The following is a 23,087-nucleotide window of genomic DNA, read 5'->3' as shown; positions in this document are numbered from 1 at the left end:
CCTTGATTTTCGCTTATAAAAATCAAACTGTTATAACTGTCATAAGGTAATGAAATTTGCTTGGACATACCGCATCTTCAATAAGGCAGCTGTATCATATGCACTATTTTCCTACGCGCAAGATTCATGCACAGCTGTCAATTTTTTTTTCACAATCAACTTCTTGAATGCACCAATTTGTACGCAAAATTATGTAAAAAATTCAACGTATAATACAATATGACAACTGGTCGTGCATTACAAAACAATAAGTGAAGTTAGCTGTTGTGGTGGCATGTTGAGCGTAATTACAGCAAAAGGGGGGAGGGGGGGAGATCAATGTCCTGGAACAAATAGGACACATATCGAGGAAAATAGCTTGACACAATTGTTTAGTGACAATTTTCGACTACTAGTTGGCAACACTGTCACTTTTCCCCTCTGTGAGGCCTTTACCGACCTCATGCGGTCTGACGGTGTTTAAAAGGAATATATTTATCTTGTGTAGGCGAATAAAAAGAATCATTATTTTCATTTGTTGCGCTTGAAAGCGAAACTGTGGAAATTGAAGAGGCTATGGCATACTTGGAATAAATGGAAGTCGTAAGTAGGGAACGGAACTTTATGTGCTACAAAACTCAGAAATATTTATTTTTTTGTGTCATAAATGTTGAAAATATGTGATAAAAACAGGAAAATATGTGACAAAACAAAACATTTGGTAACAAAAACAAAATATTACATGCATTTTGAACACCTGAAATGCTTACCTCTTAGCGAGCTATTTCTTGGAGGAGTTCCAGTGGATCACCATAGTTTTTCCAAATTCTCCACTGTAAATCTGTGACGATTATCTCTAAAAAGCATCTTATATTGTGAGAAAGATCGCTCGACGTCACAAGAAACAATTATTGCACATTTGAAGCACAAAATGTAAATAACTGAAGTTTTCCAAAGCTTCCTTCCTCTACTTCACCTTCCAAAACACGTGCAATTTGGCACAAAGTTTGAAAACCTTGGTTTTTCCCAAAAATGTCTGTACATTTAGACATTAGCACTTGTGCGTTAGATCCAGTGGGGGTAATATCCCCCCCCCCCCAATAGGATCGTAGGCGAGGCACCAGAAGTCTGCCAGCGAGCGTGTTCAAAGACAAAATAAACCTAACACACTCGATGTGAAAGAGGTGCGGAGAATAAACATTTTTCCTTCGAGGAAGCTGAAGTCAATGAGCGATTTCGTGTATTTAAAATGAAAATTCGCAAAATATGTATTTACATACGGAAAACTGGAAAATATGTGTTTTATGCAAAATAAAATTTGCTGTGTTGACATATAAGGCTATGATCAGAATGTTGTCAAAAACGAGGGGGTCTATCTTTTCGCAGAAAAAAAACAACATTTATTTACCTAAAGTTCTGTTCCTCATAAGTTGCGCCAGTGGTAGCGATTAGGGGACGTGGGGGCAGTTGCCATCCCAATGTTTGGCACTTTTTGCCCACGTACTATGATGGCCTGTTAATGCTAAGCCTTGTCGATAAAAAAAATAAAAAAATAAGCTGTCCTTGCGTCTCACTCCAGTTTTCGCACCCAATCGCGCTACTGATTCGCGTCTTTATTAATAACGTTTATTTACACAGTAAAGTAGGTGTTCCTAATTGTTTTGAATCGCGGCGCATTCTTCAGGAGAGGGAGGAGTTATTGTCGCCCTTATACCAGAGGCAAATGTATGTGCCTAACATTGTTCATTTCATGTAATTTCTTTCTACAATGAATCAGTTATGGTATTACTTCACCGTGTTTGTTGGCAGATTTCCAGTGCTCTGAACAATACGCGAGTTGGTTCACCTCCTGGCTTCCTTATTTGCCAAAGCTTCTTCCTACGTGGTGATCATTGATCTGCAACCTCTGAAGACAAGAATTGTATGAAATTAAGATTCCATGATGCGCGAATGGAAAACAGTGATTTCTTCCACTGCCTTTTTCCTTTCTCTGACTCCACGTTTTTACCCCAGTTTCCATTATTTCCCTTCTCTCCGATTTACCTGCTTTCCCTCGTTTTCTTCGCTTCTCCTCATGCTGTTTGCTGTCTTCCCCTCCCCTAATATTCTCTGCCTTCTTCCCTTTAACCCATTTTTCCTGCTTTCTCACATTTCCCTCATTTTAACTGCTTGCTTTCCTTTCCCTAATTTCTTTCCTTCCTTTTGCCCTCCTCTTCTTTCTTTTTTTCTTATACAGTTTTCTCTTTGTTTTTCCTTGTGTCTTTTTTCTCCTTCCCTGCCACTTCCAGTTTTTAACTGGCTCCTCGGCTCGACGTCGACTATACGGATACTTATTTAACTACCTGACGTCACTCTGGTTCTACATTACAATGGTAATGTCAAACCCACAAAACAATTAAACAAATAAACAAAAGGCAATCATTAACAACCTATTTACCTTTTGTCCCAGGGTAAGTGCCATCAGTTGGAGCCCAAGAGATTACATAGGGTAGAACGAATCACACTACAGGGTTAGTTCTATATATATACTGTAATTTCTATAAAAGAGCACATGCATAAACATTACATCATTGCCCCTTTCATTCTCACAGTCACACTCGCATTCATTTCTCGGCAATCCAATAGACATGAGTAATTAATACAATAATAGTTCTGCGGCATGTTTAAAGTTAGCTACATTAATTTAAACTGTTCTTAATTTGACATTTTTCTTTTGCATTTACGGAAAAAACATGTTCCGGTCGGAGCTTTACCTGTACGACAAAACACTACTCCTTTTAAGTTGTTGTTGTTGAATGAATGTTAATTTATATATTGTTAATTTTGAGGTTAACAAGGATCACTGATATATAATTATATTGACAATTTATAGCGTCGTACAATCTGAATGTTAAATACTTTGGATGAATGGATAATTGAACGCTGTACGGTTTTACATGTTAAATGATAGTTGATGCAATTTAATCACCGTAATAAGCAATGTCTTGGTAATGTTTACGTAATTAGCGAGTTCATTGGATGTCACGACGGGGCGAACGAAGCTTATCCATTTTCACGTCCATTCCGGCTTACCTTTGTCGGCTCTGACTGAAGTCCTCGTGGTGAAGTCGTGGATGTTTGCGGCGTGGTCAATAGATGGCTTCCGGGCGATAAGATAGGATCTCCGCATCTTCAAGGTGGCAACTGGGTCAGACGCCCCCCAGCAGGGCCTTTCTCTGTCTCTACTCCATATTGATAGTACACAGACACGTGCGAAAAAATACAACACGGAACGGTGCGACACAAAGCGGATACTTTCGCGGGTGGTTCTCGAGAGATTGACGATGATAACACGTCGAAAAATCTGAGTAAAAACTGGTTGATAGCGCGTCGAAGAAAACCCGAGTAAAAACTGGTTGATAGCGCGTCGAAGAAATCTGAGTAAAAACTGGTTGTTTCCCTTCTCTGCGCGTCTATTTATTTGCTATTCAAAAGGTCTGTTACGGTACCCTCTCTGTCCAAGCGTTGCTAAATTGTCATCAAATCGTAGGCTCTTGTCCTGCTATCTTCGCCCGTATATTTGGAGTTCTTTGACCCTTCTCGAGCAGCACCCCGAGTAGAGGTTAGCCAAAGACCAGGCCCATTGTAACCTGCACGTTCGTTCCGAAGACAGTGCCAGGGAGTCTGTAGCTATTGTTATCCAGTCTAGCTGTTTAACCTTTAATATCGGGCTTAATTTATCTCCTATCGAATTCTGCTTTGGGGATTTCGTCGATGATAATCTGCTGCTGGGCTGTCTTTAATTTCAGTTGAATCTGACCATTGGTAACAAAGTTGTATTTTTATATTTCTTTACCCGAGGCTCGGCCTCTTCTCTCGGGAAACAGGCTAGTCCTTCGCTCTCTGCCGTCCAAGTCCCGGTGAACAGCAACAATCCAATGCATATTATTGCTTATTACGATGATTAATTGATTTACCTGATAATTAGCAAGATTTTATCGTTATAACATTCCCCTCTCCTTACACATGAATTTTTTCTGAGCTTAAGATTATATGCGAAGGAGAAATTCATCAAAACACAATTAATAATTAACGTTAAATCTTGCCTAATTGTTACACATAGGCGCTCGAATAGGGACTCGAACCCTGGAATATATAGTTGTCTTTCTCTATAGACTAAATTGCACTTTTCAATTAATTTTACATCATTACCTTTAATATTAACCAAACATAAAATTGCAGGATTACTCAACATTCATTTTCAGTTCTTGACTCTGTAACATTGGTCATTTAAACAAACACCTTGCTAACACTTACGAGAATTATCCTATTATGTATGCATATACATATGTAAACTTACTACATTCACACTCTAAGTTATGATGAAAATTCACTCTTTGAGATATAGTTCAGAATTATTGAGTTAATACATAAAATATTTCTTATCATCAATTCAAACCGTTTAAAATACATGTTTCTTGACTAAATAATATCTATTCTGGGTAATAAGAATATAAATAATACGTTATTAATGTTGGCATAAACATAACATGATATATGCTCAGATATTGATATGTATATAGATATATATATATATAAGTTCTCAGTTTTTTGAATATTAATAAGAATAATATCATAATTGTGTTAAATTATTTACACTAGTATGCGGAATAATTTACAAGTTTAAAGGCTCTACTGGTAATCTGGCGCGTTGGGATTGAGTCCCCTACTCGTTGATGGTTGAGGCCATTGTTCTTCAGTTTCTTGCTTCTCATTGTTGTAGGCGGTTCTTACTAAATGAATAGCTTGTGTTCTGCCTTCTTCCATACGATTGTCTTCCTCCCCGCGTGAAAATCGTATGTCGCCACGCCCTCGGTAACCTGCGTTTGTGTTCTTTCCGCCTCCACGGTAGTTTCCTCGATTCGAGCGTTTGGTATCCCTGTCTCGCTGTCTTGGAGGACTGTACTGCGATTGTTCTTGTCGATTGAATTGCTGTCGACGTCCATTGTATGTATTACGTGTAGTCGCCATTTGCACTCGTGGAAAATTTTCTCCTCTCTTCCTATCAAAATTATTATTCCCTCTTCTGCTTGATTGATCTTCCCATCGATGTTTTTCGTTCTCCTTCAGCAAATCCATGTCTTCAAGGATAAGCGACATTCGGTCAAAATTTTCTAACACCTCTCCTGTAAGCTGTCTCTGTACGTACCTCGGGTACATAGCTCTGATGGCCGTGAGGATTTCTATCACTTCGGTTCCGGGCTTAAGCGAACGGAATTCATTCACCCTCTGCCAGAAAAACTGTTTGTATGTGAGCTTTCCGTTGACGTCGTACCGCTTGTTTCTTAACTGGGTAACCTTCCTCTCTACCAATGATCTGCACTGAAATTGTTCAATGAAAGCTTTTTCGAAGGTGCTAAAGGTCTTGAACGCTGGTACCTGGTGGTCTAACCAAATGCGTGCGGAACCGCGAAGAAGTTTCTGGATGAGCTTCAGGTGGTCCTCTTCGTGAATCCCATATAAAATGCAATCTCTTTTGAATTCTTGAAGAAACGTGGATGGCAAAGTTTCTGTCTTCTCTTGGTCGAAAATCATAAAGTTGTCCAGTGAAAACTTCGAGAAGATGGCACGCCTGCCTATTTCCGAGGTGGCTACACTGGTCTGTACCACGGAGTGGACTCGCGAGCAACTGCTATCCTGCTCCATGACGTCATCGCCTGTGGCTTGACTCCCCGATCGAGATGGCTGCTGCGCTAATGTCGCCAGGGGCGTTGTTTCTCGCTGGTCTTCCTCGTTCCTTGTTCGTGGTGACGTAATAACGATTGAAGAAGTCTCTCTCTGCATCGTTTCTTTGATTCGCGTGACGTCTTGGCGTAAGTCTTGCGTCATGTTTTTTATCTTCCTCCATTGCTGTTCTTCCGAGGTCATCTTTGTTTCGATTTGTCCAAATCTTTCTTCCACCATTCTGGAATCCGCTGCAAGTCGACGATCAACCATTCGGAATTCCTCTTCTATTCTCTTTTCTACGTCATTCTTCTTTTCTTCTATCTTCTCTCCCAGGTGTGCCAGGTGTTCATGGATCTGCCTGACTTCAGTTTCCACTGTTTTTTCCAGGTTCTCAATGTCTTTCGAGTTATCACGATGTCTTTCAACACACTCTTCTTGGGCTTTTTCTATTTTCTCATCATTCCTTTTTAATGCTTGTAGAAACTGATCCATCATCTCTCGGTGTTGTTGTTCTTTCTCTCTTCTTCGCAATTCTTTTTGCTTTTCTTTCTCTTCTTCTTCCAATTTCCTCTTCCTTTCTTTCTCCTCTTTTCGACGTTCTTTCTCTTCTTCTTCCAATTTCCTCTTCCTTTCTTTCTCCTCTTTTCGACGTTCTTTCTCTTGTTCTTCCAATTTTCTCTTCTCCTCTTTCTCTTCTTCTTCCAATTTTCTCTTCCTTTCTTTCTCCTCTTTTCGACGTTCTTTCTCTTCTTCTTGTTGCTTCATCATCGTAGTGAAGAGCGCCATTATCGCTTGAACATCCATGGTGCCTTGGGTTGGTAACACTGCCGTTGGCTGCTCACTTTCAGGGATAACGGTATTCTCCGGAGCACGGTTGCTTTCTCCTCCCTGGTCGCCTTCCAGTAACGTCACTTCCTCTCCTTCCTTTAGATTGTCCATTTCTTCAATCTTCTTCCTTTGTCGAGTTATTCTCTCCATCACCCTTCTCCTCGGTCGTTATTCTCTCTCTCTTCTTCCTTGGATTCGATGCGTTCTCGCAGCGAGATATAAATTTCTCTTTTCTCTTTCATAAATAGACCCTACGGGGTTTTACGTCTCCCCCCTTACCATCCTTGATCGATGCTTTATCCTTATCGCCGCATAAAAATCCAAAATCTCTCGCTATGTAAATTACTTTAACCATTGTTACTTCACGCCCACTATATATATTGCACAAACAATTAAATACTCAATTCACATGCTAACTATGCGTAAATACACTTAAATACTCTAAACTAGAAACTTACGGATTATAGCAACACAAAGAACTAAACGCTTCATACTCTAGGCGTCCTGCGTGGTATTTTTTTAACCGCAATAAGTGATTAATATTTGATTTTCTACCTCTATCAATCTCTTGGTTCCTGTCGAAGGCATGTAGGCACATAGCTCTATAACTGAATAATTATGGCACAATAAACTCATTTTTGCGACTATTAATAACTTCCTTCCAACTATCGACACTTATTTAAACTTCGGGCCTACTCGGGCCTAATTATCGCATATTCGGCCCTACTCGGACCTACACGTCGAATGTTCGGACTTACTCGTCGAATATACATGTCACTTGTTCGGAATTACACATCGAACCTACATGTCGCTTGTTCGGAATTACTCGTCGAACCTACATGTCGCCATGTTCGGAATTACTCGTCGAACCTACATGTCACAATGTTCGGGCTTACTCGTCGAATATACATGTCACTTGTTCGGAATTACTCGTCGAACCTACATGTCACAATGTTCGGAATTACTCGTCGAACCTACATGTCACAATGTTCGGGATTACTCGTCGAACCTACATGTCACCATGTTCGGAATTACTCGTCGAACCTACATGTCACAATGTTCGGGCTTACTCGTCGAATATACATGTCACTTGTTCGGAATTACTCGTCGAACCTACATGTCACACTGTTCGGGCGCCATCTTTTAACTGGCTCCTCGGCTCGACGTCGACTATACGGATACTTATTTAACTACCTGACGTCACTCTGGTTCTACATTACAATGGTAATGTCAAACCCACAAAACAATTAAACAAATAAACAAAAGGCAATCATTAACAACCTATTTACCTTTTGTCCCAGGGTAAGTGCCATCAGTTGGAGCCCAAGAGATTACATAGGGTAGAACGAATCACACTACAGGGTTAGTTCTATATATATACTGTAATTTCTATAAAAGAGCACATGCATAAACATTACATCATTGCCCCTTTCATTCTCACAGTCACACTCGCATTCATTTCTCGGCAATCCAATAGACATGAGTAATTAATACAATAATAGTTCTGCGGCATGTTTAAAGTTAGCTACATTAATTTAAACTGTTCTTAATTTGACATTTTTCTTTTGCATTTACGGAAAAAACATGTTCCGGTCGGAGCTTTACCTGTACGACAAAACACTACTCCTTTTAAGTTGTTGTTGTTGAATGAATGTTAATTTATATATTGTTAATTTTGAGGTTAACAAGGATCACTGATATATAATTATATTGACAATTTATAGCGTCGTACAATCTGAATGTTAAATACTTTGGATGAATGGATAATTGAACGCTGTACGGTTTTACATGTTAAATGATAGTTGATGCAATTTAATCACCGTAATAAGCAATGTCTTGGTAATGTTTACGTAATTAGCGAGTTCATTGGATGTCACGACGGGGCGAACGAAGCTTATCCATTTTCACGTCCATTCCGGCTTACCTTTGTCGGCTCTGACTGAAGTCCTCGTGGTGAAGTCGTGGATGTTTGCGGCGTGGTCAATAGATGGCTTCCGGGCGATAAGATAGGATCTCCGCATCTTCAAGGTGGCAACTGGGTCAGACGCCCCCTAGCAGGGCCTTTCTCTGTCTCTACTCCATATTGATAGTACACAGACACGTGCGAAAAAACACAACACGGAACGGTGCGACACAAAGCGGATACTTTCGCGGGTGGTTCTCGAGAGATTGACGATGATAACACGTCGAAAAATCTGAGTAAAAACTGGTTGATAGCGCGTCGAAGAAAACCCGAGTAAAAACTGGTTGATAGCGCATCGAAGAAATCTGAGTAAAAACTGGTTGTTTCCCTTCTCTGCGCGTCTATTTATTTGCTATTCAAAAGGTCTGTTACGGTACCCTCTCTGTCCAAGCGTTGCTAAATTGTCATCAAATCGTAGGCTCTTGTCCTGCTATCTTCGCCCGTATATTTGGAGTTCTTTGACCCTTCTCGAGCAGCACCCCGAGTAGAGGTTAGCCAAAGACCAGGCCCATTGTAACCTGCACGTTCGTTCCGAAGACAGTGCCAGGGAGTCTGTAGCTATTGTTATCCAGTCTAGCTGTTTAACCTTTAATATCGGGCTTAATTTATCTCCTATCGAATTCTGCTTTGGGGATTTCGTCGATGATAATCTGCTGCTGGGCTGTCTTTAATTTCAGTTGAATCTGACCATTGGTAACAAAGTTGTATTTTTATATTTCTTTACCCGAGGCTCGGCCTCTTCTCTCGGGAAACAGGCTAGTCCTTCGCTCTCTGCCGTCCAAGTCCCGGTGAACAGCAACAATCCAATGCATATTATTGCTTATTACGATGATTAATTGATTTACCTGATAATTAGCAAGATTTTATCGTTATAAGTTTACGCTCATTTTCCCTGCATTTTCCCCCAATGTTGACTCAGTCCACTGGCGTAAACATATTTTTTTTTGGGGGGGGGGAGGAATTGTAAAGGTGAACAGTGCCGAGCTGCTTTCTAAGGAACGGCATACACAAACCTTTCCACTTTACAAAAATGCCAATCGGGGGTCACAGTAGCGTATACTGAATCCAAGATCTGGGCTATCTCATAATGTCACGTGGTCCTAGGCTATGAATAGAAATGTTTACCAACTCCTAAGGAATCAGGTTGCCAACTCCTAAGGAATCAGGTTGCCAACTCCTAAGGAATCAGGTTGCCAACTCATAAGAAATCAGGTTGCCAACTCATAAGAAATCAGGTTGCCAACTCATAAGAAATCAGGTTGCCAACTCATAAGAAATCAGGTTGCCAACTCATAGAAAATCGGGTTGCCAACTCCTAAGGAATCGGGTTGTCAACTCACAAGAAATCGGGTTGCCAACTCACAAGAAATTAGGTTGCCAACTCCAGAATCACCGTCATCATTTCACTGATATGAATAATATGAATTTACAATTTCTGATCGATTTTACTCCTGCATTTTATTCTCTAGACTTCAGGCTTCGCAGAAAGCCTAGCTAGCCTAGAATATACGCTCCTGAGGGTCATTTTAAGGTGAGTTTGCATTTATCAGTTGGTTTTTCCCCCGAATTCTTCACTGCTACACCCGTTTCTCTAGGTCTTACATGTTGTTTTTTTTGTGTTTTTTTTTGGGATGGCCACATTATTAATCACTAAATAAAGGATCGGGACACCAAACTGAGAATGTTATATTCCAAACCAGCGGCAAAACTTTTTTCACATTGTCCCCTTTAGTCGTAACCAAACGTCTAATGTAACTCCACCATAGATTTTTTTCCGAATAGTGGGTTTTGGGAAATTTTTTTGGCTGCGTGTATCTGCGTTTTTTTTATATGTTGGATGCGTGTATCTGCAATGGAACCAAATGGCATTCGGGCTTTTTTTTTTTTGTTAAAGATGGTAAACAAATAAGCATTGGAATCCTACGTTTAGTATTTTTTTGGGTCTTGCTACGTTTACAATCTTTATGATTAGATACAAAAATAAAAACGTGAAACACATGTATGCTAAGAAGTACATTGTGGTAGTAGCGTCGTCGCCTTGTAATCAAGGGGTGCCGGGTTGGATACCCGGTAGAGGCACATAGGGGTTCGGATTCCACTTTAAACTGTAGGTCCAGTCCAAATTAGTCTTACTGTGCATAAAGTGGACTTAAAACACCAAGTCAATCAATCAATATATTTTTTCAAGAATTACTGAAAGAGAAGTAAAGAACAAAAGTAAGTTTGTAAACAAACTGTCACGCAGTTTTTATTGTAAATCGTCAGTTTCTTGTGAAAAGGATGTGCCTGCATAGCCTGACAGTTTCTTGATGTCTGGTTGTGCACTTGAAACGTTTAAGCGGAGATTCGGCTTCAAATTTAGTCTATTATAGGTTTTTAACTAGTATTTTATTTCAGAACATATAAAACAAAGATAAGAGTGTCAGTGACAAAATCAGCCTTATTTTCCTGTTGAGTGTTAAAGCTATGGAGTCGGCTCTACCCACCTGCAGCTAAAATGTTGTCGTGTGCGTATTCTCAACATTTCTCTTCCGAGCTGATCACGTACTCAATTCAAGTATTCAGTACCCCTGGAATATTCGAATATCCGAATATATGACTCGCTTTTCCCTTTACTTAGCTTCATTTTCTCTTTCCTTGTAGTTTTCTGTTGTTTTTTTTTCTCTCGTCCTATCTTGTGCTTTCTGTTCGTTCGAAGATTCGAGCCCTGAGTAAAGCATGTCATTGTCTTGATCATTTCGTCATTCATTGCGGTCAACCCATTCGGTAGAAAAGCGATGAAACCATCACAGAGAAACAGGATCGATCCTAGATGGGTGCGGGATCTGCTGCATACAATATACACAGAGTCTATAACTAACTGCTGCAGAATACAGGCCTTCCATCTGTCCCTATCTTGAGCAAGATCTATATACTCTTTTCCATCCCTACCAATTTCCTTTAAGTCCATCCCAACGTTGTCCCTCCATCTTCGTCTTGGCCGTCCTACAGGTCTCTTACCATCAGGTTTCCCTACAAGAATCCTGTGAACTCCTCTTTCCTCTCCCATTCGTGCCACATGGCCTGCCCACCTAAGTCTTCTTGATTTAATTATTCTAATAATATCTGGACATGAGTACAAATGATGTAGTTCTAAATTATGTAACCTTCTCCACTCACCTGTCTCCTCATCCCTTTTAGGTCCAAAGATTTTCCTAAGGATCTTATTTTCAAATACTCTCAATTTATGTTCCTCTTTCAATGTAAGGGACCAAGTTTCACATCCATAGAATACTACAGGCAAAATTACTGTTTTGTATATTTTAACTTTTAGTTTCTTAGATATTAAACGAGAAGACCAAAGTTTATGAAGAGAGAAGTAACATGCATTTCCTGAATTAAGCCTACTTTTTGTTTCCTCTGTAATATAATTTTCATTTGTTAATATTACTCGTAAGTATTTGAATTTGGAAACTGGTTCAAACGAGTTGTTATCAATAATTAGATTTTGATTAGTACCTAACACTTGGTTTCGGCCTGTAAGCATATATTTAGTTTTCTCTTTGTTAACTTCCAAACCTATCTCTTAAGCAGTTTTGAAAAATATTTTAGCATTATTCTTAATTTAATTTAGTTATATATACTATAACTAAATATATATTATTATATTTTATTCCGGAGTCTATAACTAACGTTTTTCAAATGTCTGGGGAAAAAATACTGAATTTTGTACCTTAGTCTGAAGTATAGGTGTCCAATACAATTGCAGTTTCAACGTTGTTGCAATTAATAAATAATTAATTCATATTTTTCGTATTATTACCTAACAGCAGTATAAAAGCAGAACGTGTTCATGGTTAAAACCAAGAACTATGGGAGGTTAATAAAAGTTTCTTACTATTGTTTCGTTCATCATATTTAATTACAAAACTGGGTGTATTCAGTAGGAAACTATTAATGTATCTATCAAAGTGGCAACTTTAATCACATCCAATAAAATATAATTATTCTCTTTTGTTTACTGCCGGTCCCCGTGGCGAAGTGGTTAGCACATCGTGCTATAACGCCAGGGGCCCCGGGTTCGAAACCTGGCCTGGGCATAGATGTTTGCGAGTGTCCATCCATCTCATCAGCGAAGTAAAATAAAGCAAATCAATCTTTTGTTTATTTTTCATTGAATTTATACGCTCTAGTGAATTTTCGTTGTTTCATATATGATACTATTTTCACTTCATGATTTGATTCTATAATTAAACGAATACTGCATTTTAACTATTTTGGATTGAAGTATTTGAACACGATTTGTACATACTACAGGGAGGTTATTTCAGTCGTTCACCGTCAGACCGTCGGCCGTCGAGCGCCTCCTTCATGCAACAGTTCCCGGCAAATTGACTTACAGGAAGCCCGTAACAGAAACCGCTTGCTTTGTAATGTTTCCACTTTTCACAATTACAGTTACAATTACAATTGAAATAAGCACGTACCTTGTCGCAAGGATGCTGGAAAAGGTGTATTCCCAAATACAAATATTCCTGGCACCTTATTTCTGACATCTAATCTTGGATTAGACATCGCTATTTTATCCTCAGTATGACAGAAATGGAAGAGAGCATCCCGGCAAATAAAGCAAACCGAAAGCGTAAAATGATATTTAAAAGTAATAATAATGATGATCACTAACCTCCTGTGTTATAAGAGATGTTTCAACAGCAATACAACACGTTTCTTAGGTTCAAGAGATCCTGTCTCTCGTAATTGCCTGACCACTTTTCTGCAAGAATTCGTTTTCACGTAATTATCGTACATAAAAACTCTTTGTTCAAGACTATATTTGTTTAGCGGCATAACTAATGAATGAATAACAATTAACACACAATAAAGCACTAGCACTGAATAAATGAATAAAACAGTATAAAAAACACGCGTACTGATAAACGCAAACAGAAGTGTGCATGAGGGTACGGTACACTCACTACGTCTGGTAGCCGACAGTGTTGCTAACCATTTTTCGGCAATGTCCCTACAACTGACCAAATGTCCCTACGCCAAGTAAAGCGACTAAAAAAAAAAACACCTCATGAGCATGCAAAACAGAAGATAAAATATACACATTTACTTACCAAATCTTTCTGCTCGGTGCTTCCACAATTAATGAAGGAGCGAATTTACAATACAGGACCCCTCCCTGATTTTTGTAATATTTCGCATACTCACTAATTGAGGCCTCCTAATCACGAATTTGAAGTTAAAATTTGGGGGTCACGTGTAGAAATTGCAAAATAAGTGAAATTGAGTGGTCCGCGATCGGCACGATTGCTCATTGTTTACTGGAAGATTTTGTGTTTCCAATACTTAAAAACTAAATATACATTCCTGATATTACTACGACCCCAAATTTTAACTATGTTTGCCTATCCTATCCTAACCTAACCTTACCTGAATGGTTCGTGGGGCTATTCGTCAAACGTTTGTGGGGCTACCTGTGCATGGTTTTTCGACCCCAAATTTTTAACTATGTTTGCCTTGCCTAACCTAACTTAACCTAAACTTACCGAGAATGGTCAGTGGGGCTATACGTGAATAGTTTTGGGTTAATTGTGATTACGAACCGATAAAAAAAAATCTTATTTTCGTAGCACTTTAACGGCAAACGTTCATCATCGAAGACGCCATTTTCGTATTCTGCACTTTTACGATCGATGCACTATTACCAAACTTACCTGTAATCAAATCAGTCCACACTCCACATGTTCTTCTACATCGTGATTGTCGCTGTCACATGTAAGCACCTTCTTTCGGCAATATACCGAAATCCATAAGTTTATTAATTAGCCCACGGCCATCCTCCTGCACACTCCACCTAACAATCTGTACAACATTAACAACATTTTTACTGTTCTCTTCCGCCATTCTTACACGATCCATGCTCTCCAAGTATGAAATCAACAGTGTGGCAACGCTGTAGACAGCGTAACTAATTGCGAACGTCGTCAATTGTTCATATCAACAAATATGGCTACCATACTTGTATACTGAGAATCATTGCGAGAATGAAAAAGCTTATTTTACAACTTATACACGTTAATGACCCAATTTTTTTACCTCACCCCAACATGTTAACTTGAGATAAATCATCACGACTAATTATTTCGTGAGTATAAGACGTAGCATAGAAATTACAGAATGGTCCGGTATTGTAAATTCTTGCCTTAATGAATAATTAGAGTGTGCGGGACAGAATTTTTTGGGTCGGGACGAAAAAATTTGCTTTTCACTTTAAGTGATTGTTTTGGCATTTCTAGATTAAAAACTTACAATTTCCGATAAGTTACAGAAACTTACAATGCAGAAAACGTCGAAAATTAACGACTTCTTAAAGTGACCATTCGGTAGCTATTTCCCGACTGTTTGGGATCCCGAAAAGTCGGGAAGTCATTTCCCGAAGTCGGTATCGGGACGGGAATTTTTTTTCCCGATCCCGGTCCTGACTTTTCGGGATCCCGCACACCCCTAATGAATAACGTTGAGTCGTTTACTGTTGATTATGTTATTTGAAGTCATACATGCTGCTGCTGCCAAGAGATAGATGTTGGTTGGTGATGCTGTATTTCCTTCAGTCTTAAACAATTCTGGTCCCATTTTATTTATCTTTTTTTTTGTTTTTGTATCACTTAACATTGAAAATATTCTTTCCGTTTCCGCGTTAGAATGTGGCAATGTTAGCACTATTTTCGCGAGAGTGAAAATGTTTTCAAAAAATAACTTGCCTTGAAAGTTCTTGGTAACCGATAACATGTTTCAAAATTCTGATGGAGATTTGTTGGTTAGTTCTTTTTTCTCCTCCTCGCTAAAGTATCCAGATAAACTAATCCATTCATTCCAAACCGAGCACGAAGAAAGTGCAACTGACTGGCGAGTAAGCTTTGCACCTTTGCACAATAAAATGTTGTTTTCCAAGATTGAAAAAAGTCCCTACGTTTTCCCTTATTTGGTAAAATCTGTCCCTACGCGGGCGAAATATAGTGAAAGTCCCTATGCGTAGGGACATGTCCCTACGGTTGGCATCACTGGCGACAGGTGTCGCGTTTGTTCAGTATGAAGCGCCTTCTCGCGGCTGACAACTCCCCCGACCCCCGATAAGCTGCCGGCGCTGTCGCGACAACTGAGGATAAAGTAGCGATGTCTAATCTAGGTTTAGATGTCAGAAATAAGGTGCCAGAAATATTTGTATTTGGGAGGACACCTTTTCCAGCATCCTTGCGACAAGGTACGTGCTTATTTCAATTGTAATTGTAACTGTAATTGTGAAAAGTGGAAACATTACAAAGCAAGCGGTTTCTGTTACGGGCTTCCTGTAAGTCAATTTGCCGGGAACTGTTGCATGAAGGAGGCGCTCGACGGCCGACGGTCTGACGGTGAACGACTGAAATAACCTCCCTGTACTTTGTTTGGAATAGTCTATGATTTCAGTAAATTTGAATAGTTGTACATATATCAAAACAATCCGTGACGTCAGGATTATACCCTGTCCGAGGTATCTGTGGAGTAGGCGAACGCGCAGGTAGTGACGCGAGACGGCTCCACCAAAGAACACGTGAGAGGGAATGGGATTGCGTGGAGGAGGAAGCGACTGCAGTCACCAACCTTCGCAGCAGCGTGTGCTGCTTCGCTCTGCCCACTCGATTTTCTCCCCTTCTCTTCTGCTATGCGCGTCCTGGCTCCAGATATAGCTGGGACAGGGCATAGTTGCTTGATTGGAAACATGGACGTGAGTTCCCAAGTTGCTCTCTCTGGGGCCGGCTCTGTAGACAAAGTACATTTTAAAATACAAGTTGCCGAGAAATAGACAGTCATGACGAGACGAGATGACACAGTGCCAGATCTCGTCTCGTCGCCGGTAACTCTTTTGGTCTGTAGCTGGCCCCTTCGCACTGAAATATGGTATCGATCGCCGGAAAGGAGTATTCGTAATACCTTCTCAATCCTCTTAAGGCACTGGGATGCTTTTAGCAGTTTCCACTCGGAAGCTAAAACCGCTTTTATTTTGTTCGGAATATTGTTTCATTTCTTTCCTTAGAGCATTAACGTTAGGTATATACGTTGCTGGAAGTTTTGTCTAATGGCGGTCTTAACATGAGACGCTTCACTTGCGAATGTGTGCATCATCACTGTTCTCAGAATAACGCTTCCGTTTCCCCCCAAGCGTATTAAAGTTTTTACTGCTCGCAAACTACTGCATTTCCTCGGAATTTTATTTCAATGTCGACATCCGCATGACGGGGAAGGAGGAGGGGCGGGTATGATGGAGGGCGGGATCCTGTCGTCGAGACGACCGAATTGGAGGGAGAACACAACCTCCCCTGAAGGCTATATACACAGCGTGCTACTGCGTCAGAAGTTCGTGAATGTGCATCCATTTCATCAAATCATCACTCATCGTCGCAGTTGTCCGAAAGTGGCATAAAAGCGAAGTAAAATAACCAAATTCAATGTATTTAGCAGACTAACGAGGCTTCGCCGCCTAGACCTAATACTCTGTGGTAAGGGTGAAAAGATAAAGTTCCCCGTGCTAGGCACTTTTAAGGGACGTGGCGGTAGGGCTCCACACATTCTCGATCTCGGGCATTTTAGAGGTGATGTGATCAGCACCGCGCTTCGGCCGCCTTTACCTCACAGGGTTGCCCTCAGGTATCCATTGATTTGATTGAGGCTGGGTGAGTCACAGAGCCGCTTTATGCGGGGACAATGCCAGAGCTTGCGTTTCTTGTTGTCCGTATGTGCGCGTGATTGTCCCGTCATCTATTTAATCTTATCATCCATCCTCATCGTCGTGGCAGAAACGCGAAGTAAAATAAATCATTCTTTGTTTTTCTCTCCTCGGTTTGGGAGGGGGGACTGTTTGCGTTTTCACTGTGGAGGATTTTAAAGAATGAACTGCGTTTTTGTTTTCTGAAAAAGAAAACGTTGACGTCTGTCCTTGGGAAGAAGGCGACATCCCCTTCTTCGGAATTGTTTTTATGGAACAAGAATTCACGGCATGCAGAAAAAAAACTCAAAGCGTCTTAACGCCCCGTTAAAGGGCTGCGTACTATTTAACCTCGGGCGTTAGCACGCCGAGACACAGTGGCGACATCCAGCGGACGACCTTGATCGAGGTCTAGTTCTTTGGAGAAATGCCCATTTCTAGACTACCAGCTATTCCCCCTCCCACTCTCCCCCCTCCTCCCTATTTTTCATGGTTTTGTTATGAATCTCTCGTAGTCTCGGGACTGGGGAGGATAAATTTAGAGGTCTTTCTGGACCAGCGCTTGCCAGGATTCGGTGACTGGATCCGTTTCGTTGTTATGCAGTGTTATAAACTTGCTGTGGTGAATTTGAATGTCGTTTATCTCATTGGGAGTCGGAGTTTGCACTCGCATTCTACAAGTTTGTTTAGATTGGTTATGATTTACTGAAGCATTGTAATATAATAATAGTATCGATAGTGCGTTCTGTTGTATCTTTCCTGACGATTTTAGTTAATTGCGACTATGAGGATGAACGACGAAATGAATGTTTATGTGTTATAGTTTGTTTGAAGTCCATTTTATTCTAAACGGAACTGAACACACAGCTCAAAGTGGGAGATCATTTTTTTTTTGTTATTTAACGTCGCTTTTCTTCCACTATTGGATAATCGCGACGACGATGATGACTGATGATGCAATGGTAGTGATGGACAGTCACGAAGAACACCCATGTTCGGGCCGGGATTCAAACACGGGAACCCCTGGCGTAAAATGGAAGACGATTCATGAGCATGGCGGCGATTGGGTTCCAAAACTGGAGGCGGAGGGGGGACAAGGATAGTTTACTTTTCCTTGGTAGATAAGGTTTAGCATAGTGCAGGGGCAAAGGCTAAAAGGGGGGGGCAGGCCTCCTACGCCCCCCTAAACGCCGCCACTGCCACTGGGTATCTCTGGACTCAACTGTCTCGCCATTGAAGGTCTCTGGTTCGAGTCCTCGCGTTGCTGCGTTGGTTTCCTTTGTGACGGTTCCTGCACTAATCTTATCTATCCTGCAGGAGGCCTTAGAAAGAGCTCTTCGCGGCCAAACAGCAGACGACGTTCGCACACTGTTGCCGATACTCTCGTGTCGTCTGCTCCTCAGCCGAACAAACAGGCCGAGGTAGCAAGAGGCAGAGGTCACTCCCCTTCCAGAAGGGTGCAGCGAGCTAGCTGTGGCAACCGGGCTCGCTCATTCGCGGACCTGATTGGTTCTCGCAGACACATCCCGATATTGTCGTCTGCTGCAAGCCCGCGAAGCGATCTTTTTAAGGCCTCATGGAGTTTTCCCCTTATAATCACCGTTCATCCTCATCGCTGCGGTTAGTATAAAGGCGAAGAGAGGCGACGTAAAATAAGAAAAACTTTTAAAGATACGATGGTTTACGTTTTTTAAAGCCTTAAGCACTTGGGACATTCCAGCGTTACGTGTGTGACATTTTACACATGAAATGTAAGGTTCTAGGCACGAGATTGGATTAAAATATTCATAGTGATCTGATTTCGTAGAATTATGAAGTATTTTGTGGTAACTTGAGACATAGCCTGAATGTATAAAAAGACAACGAAAATGACTTCATTTGTCTGTGAATTCTATCGACTACAGATGCTAGTAATTTTTGTTTGTGAAATATGCATTCACAAACATTTAAACCTTAGTGCGACTGAAGACAATTTTCAGATTAATTTTGTTATTTACATGGAGTAGGACCACTTTTCGTAGAATGCGCTAGCAGCTCAGTCGTTAGGACGTCTGACTACCATGCGAGAGACCCGGGTTCGATTCCCGGCGGGGGAGAACCGGGACTTTTTCAACCTGTTCTAGCGGCTCCGGCGCCCACCGTATAAAGTGGGTATCTGGAGGAAACACTGGGGGTAAAGGCTGCCAGGGGCGTGGTGCTGATCCCACCACCCCCAGCTCGGCCGAGATCAAGAAAATGTAGGGCCCTAACCCCACACCCCTTACATGGCGTGGTGCAAAGCACACGGGAGCACTTTACTTTATATATATGAGCCAACCGTGATTATGAAACAAGCCCTTACTAACATGCTTCTTTACAGTAAAACAAACATGAATTGTGTGTGCGCAAGCGCAAACTACACTTCTTCACACTTGTTAACTTTTTTATGTAGTGTGTGTATCTGTAAACGCTTCAATAAATATATCTTTTTTTCTGTTCTTTTCCAGACGGCACTTAGTATTTTCTTCCAAGAGGCGGCTATACCCAGCTGTCACCAAGCACACGGAGGTCATTTTGGCCAGGTAAGCAGCAAAAATGGTTTATGTATCATTAGCGTTCATGGGGGGGGGGGGGGGCCTTGTAACTCTTGATTAGTAGGGCAAGAGTTTTCATGACCTAAACATCACCAAAATATGCTCTTATGACTTAAAATTATACAAAATATGCACTATAATTTGAAAAATATGCCCTTTTAACTAGACTGTTTCAAACATCAATATGTAACTTATGCTGAAATATTTTCATATACATACTATTTTTAGTTCACTTTATGGGCCCTGATGAGTTGAAATGCAAAATGAATACTTTCTGTAAATGTTCAATTAAAATTGAAAAAAGATTTTGCTGCAGTCCAAAAAAACAAACAAAAAAAAAACGAGTGAACATGGGAGTAAGAAATTTGAAACTGACTGTATATTTCTTGAAAAAGCGAAAATATGCTGAATATGACCGAAAATCCATTAAAATATGCTTTATCACGTAGAAATGGCCAAATATGCCCTTAAAAAGCACCTTAATTCAATTAGTTTCTTCACAATATGAATTTCTATATATTTAGGGTAGACATCACCCTTACAAAAAAAAAAAAAATGTGCCAAGTCATAAAAATCCTAGACCTATTGGTTAGTTATGTTATGAATTCGTGGTTGCCTTTAACGGGAAGGTCTTGTGAGAGATGCTTTGGATTTCAACTACTAGGTGGTGCTAGCTATGCGAGTGGGGGCATGGGCAGATTGAGTGAGAGAGAACACCCAAATTTCAACTCGTATCTTCCACGTGATATAACCTGACTGCAGAATACCGAGGTTCTGGCGTCTGGGCTCGCAGCCACTATATATATAGCGTCACCACTACGCTATCGGCTTAATTGAGTGATTTAGTTTATTTAACTTCGCTTTTCCGCCATGGCGGAATAAGTGATGATATGATGAAATTTGATGGGGACCCCTGTCGTCGTAGCGCGCTGTGCTAACCACTCCGCCACGGAGGTTGGCAATTTTAGTGTATAGTGTGTGCGTGTTGGGTGGGAGGGTATTCATGTATTACAAACATTATTATTATAAATATTTTTACATTGTACTTTGACAAGATACTATATCTGGTGACACCCAAATAAAACATAACACATGGAATGTATGCATATATGAAGAGTCGCGGTGGACCAGCCCGTGCGGCGAAGGACCCGGGTTCGATTCCCGGCGTGGTTAGTGATTTCAGTTAGAAAGTTTTCCAGCAATGCCCCAGAATGGAGCTGCTCTAATAAATATGTACAACACAAGGAGGTAAAGGTGGCCGAAGTACTGTATGTACTGTATGTTCAAATGGCCGAAATTATGAATGTGTCGGGCCTCCGACTCTCATATACAGTACCTCCACGGCATGCTGCATTGTGCAGGTAGATAGCTTTACCTTTTCTATAGGCTTGCTTTGAAATGACGTTTTGAAAGAAAATCCGTCTGGTTGACTATTTTCCGTGTATGAAATCGTATGTTCCCTCAAAGTGAATGTTGGGACCGGCCAAAAATTGTACTCTGTCCCCACGGAGAATTGGCGATAGGCAGAAAATGTCGTGCACCACCTAAAAAACTTATGTCGATGAGTATCACTCAGATACATGACGCGCTCTTGTTTTCAGCACAATCTTTTGTGGACGCCCTGTGTTTCGTATTCCCGTGATCCAAAACGAACGGCATTAAACTAATCGAAACCGGAGTTCCCAGTCTGCATACAACTTTCTCCCCTCCCCTGCCATTTTAGCGGAGTTTCGCGTGTTCTTGGGTCCGGGTATTGACCTAGTGGAGGGCAAAGATGTATTGGCTGGCGAGCGAGCCTCCAGTGGATGTGCACTCGCATTGCACTTTCTCCGATAAAGTTTTTAGCAACGGGTGTCTTCGATTGGCATTGAGGGCAGAGAACGGGGGACGAAATAAATTATTATACACGATCTGAGCTGGATCGAAGAATGGCCGACCAAACAGTAGGTGGGTTTGTAAACTAGATATACGAGGGTTGCTCCAAAAGTCGAGACAATTTTTTTCTCAATAAATGTAGCAACGCTTCTTTTCAAATTAGACAAAAAAGCAAAAGGCGCATTATTTTGTACTTGGTAAAAGTGGAGTTAATTAGAATAACCAAAGTAGAAACGAGTTGTAACTAGAGATGGCTAAATCCGGATAAAATTTTATCCGCATATCGGATAATTTTGTGTCAGGTTATACGGATTATCCATTTTACAGGTTACCCACATATTGTTTTATTCGTCATATTCATATTTCACTGTACGGATTTTCGACATCCGGATAATTTGAAATCCAGATATCCGTTATCCGAAATTTGTGGCCATCTCTAGTTATGACGCTATACAGCTTCACCCTTCATCATAGATTCAGTTTTTTTTTTTTTTTTTTTAAAGTTCCTGATAATACCGAAGGTTCCAGGTTCAGGACCCGCACTGGGCATTTTTTCCTACGAATGTTCTTTATCAATTCCCTTTTATTCGTCGCGATTAGCATAAATGGGCAGAGAATCGACGTTATATGAGAAAAATACAAGAATGAGATTGGAGTCAACATATCGAGAATCGTCTTGTCTCGCCCCTACACTAAGTCATCGGAAAATACAGGGTGATTCATAATTCCCTCCGGGGTTTCGAACGTTTATTGTACAAGAACTATCACACATGCTGCAAAACAGTGCATATCAGTACATAAAAAATCTCTCCAAGTTTGGTTCGTGCTCGATAATACAAAGTGATCAAAAAGTCACGCAACCCATGGAGGGACTGTAAAAGATGTTGGAAATGACCACCATTCAGTTCCTCACACATGTGCACCCTTTTGACCATGTTCCTGAAGACCCTCTGGAGTGTATCACATGAAATGTTGTCCACAGTACGTTGAATATTCGTCGTCAGTTCATTCAAAGTGTGTGGATGCGTTACGTGGGCCGCGGACTTCAGAAATCCCCAGAGGGAAAAAGTCCGGCGGAGTGAGATCGGGAGACCTGGGCGGCCATAGTGGCTTCGTAATGATGCGCCCAGGTAACACAGATTCAAACAAATGTTACATGGGTTGCGTGACTTTTTGATCACACTATGTGCACAACTGGTGATGACGCAGACATTAATCCTGAAATCAAGTTCCTGCCACACTGTACAACCTGGCCTGTTCGTTTTGCATCGCGCAGGCAGCCAGTATCATTGAACGTGTTCTACCACGAATTATCTTGTCTGTAGGTGCTTCTATTCGTTATTTTGTACGAAATCTCCGTTGTTCCGTCACAACCGACTCACAAGACGCAGAGCGCTTTTTGTTTACCAGTGCGCGCCATATTTGCGTCATACTG

At 40.9% G+C, this 23,087-nt stretch overlaps 1 protein-coding gene across 1 annotated transcript in view; it reads left to right on the top strand.

Annotated features, from left to right (window-relative positions):
- Window positions 1-23,087, top strand: part of LOC145999588 (UBA-like domain-containing protein 2-A) — a 169,915-nt gene that overhangs the window by 114,835 nt on the left and 31,993 nt on the right. The window contains exon 2 of the mRNA XM_083136624.1: window positions 19,691-19,765. Within this exon, the coding sequence (XP_082992750.1) occupies window positions 19,691-19,765 (75 nt within the window). The remainder of the gene's footprint in view (window positions 1-19,690; window positions 19,766-23,087) is intronic.

This window comes from Lepisma saccharinum, chromosome 15, assembly GCF_977018435.1.
Source record: "Lepisma saccharinum chromosome 15, izLepSacc3.1, whole genome shotgun sequence".
Taxonomy (NCBI): Eukaryota; Metazoa; Arthropoda; class Insecta; order Zygentoma; family Lepismatidae; genus Lepisma; species Lepisma saccharinum.
Note: the sequence above shows the minus strand (reverse complement) of the source record. Positions and strands in the feature narration are given on the sequence as shown.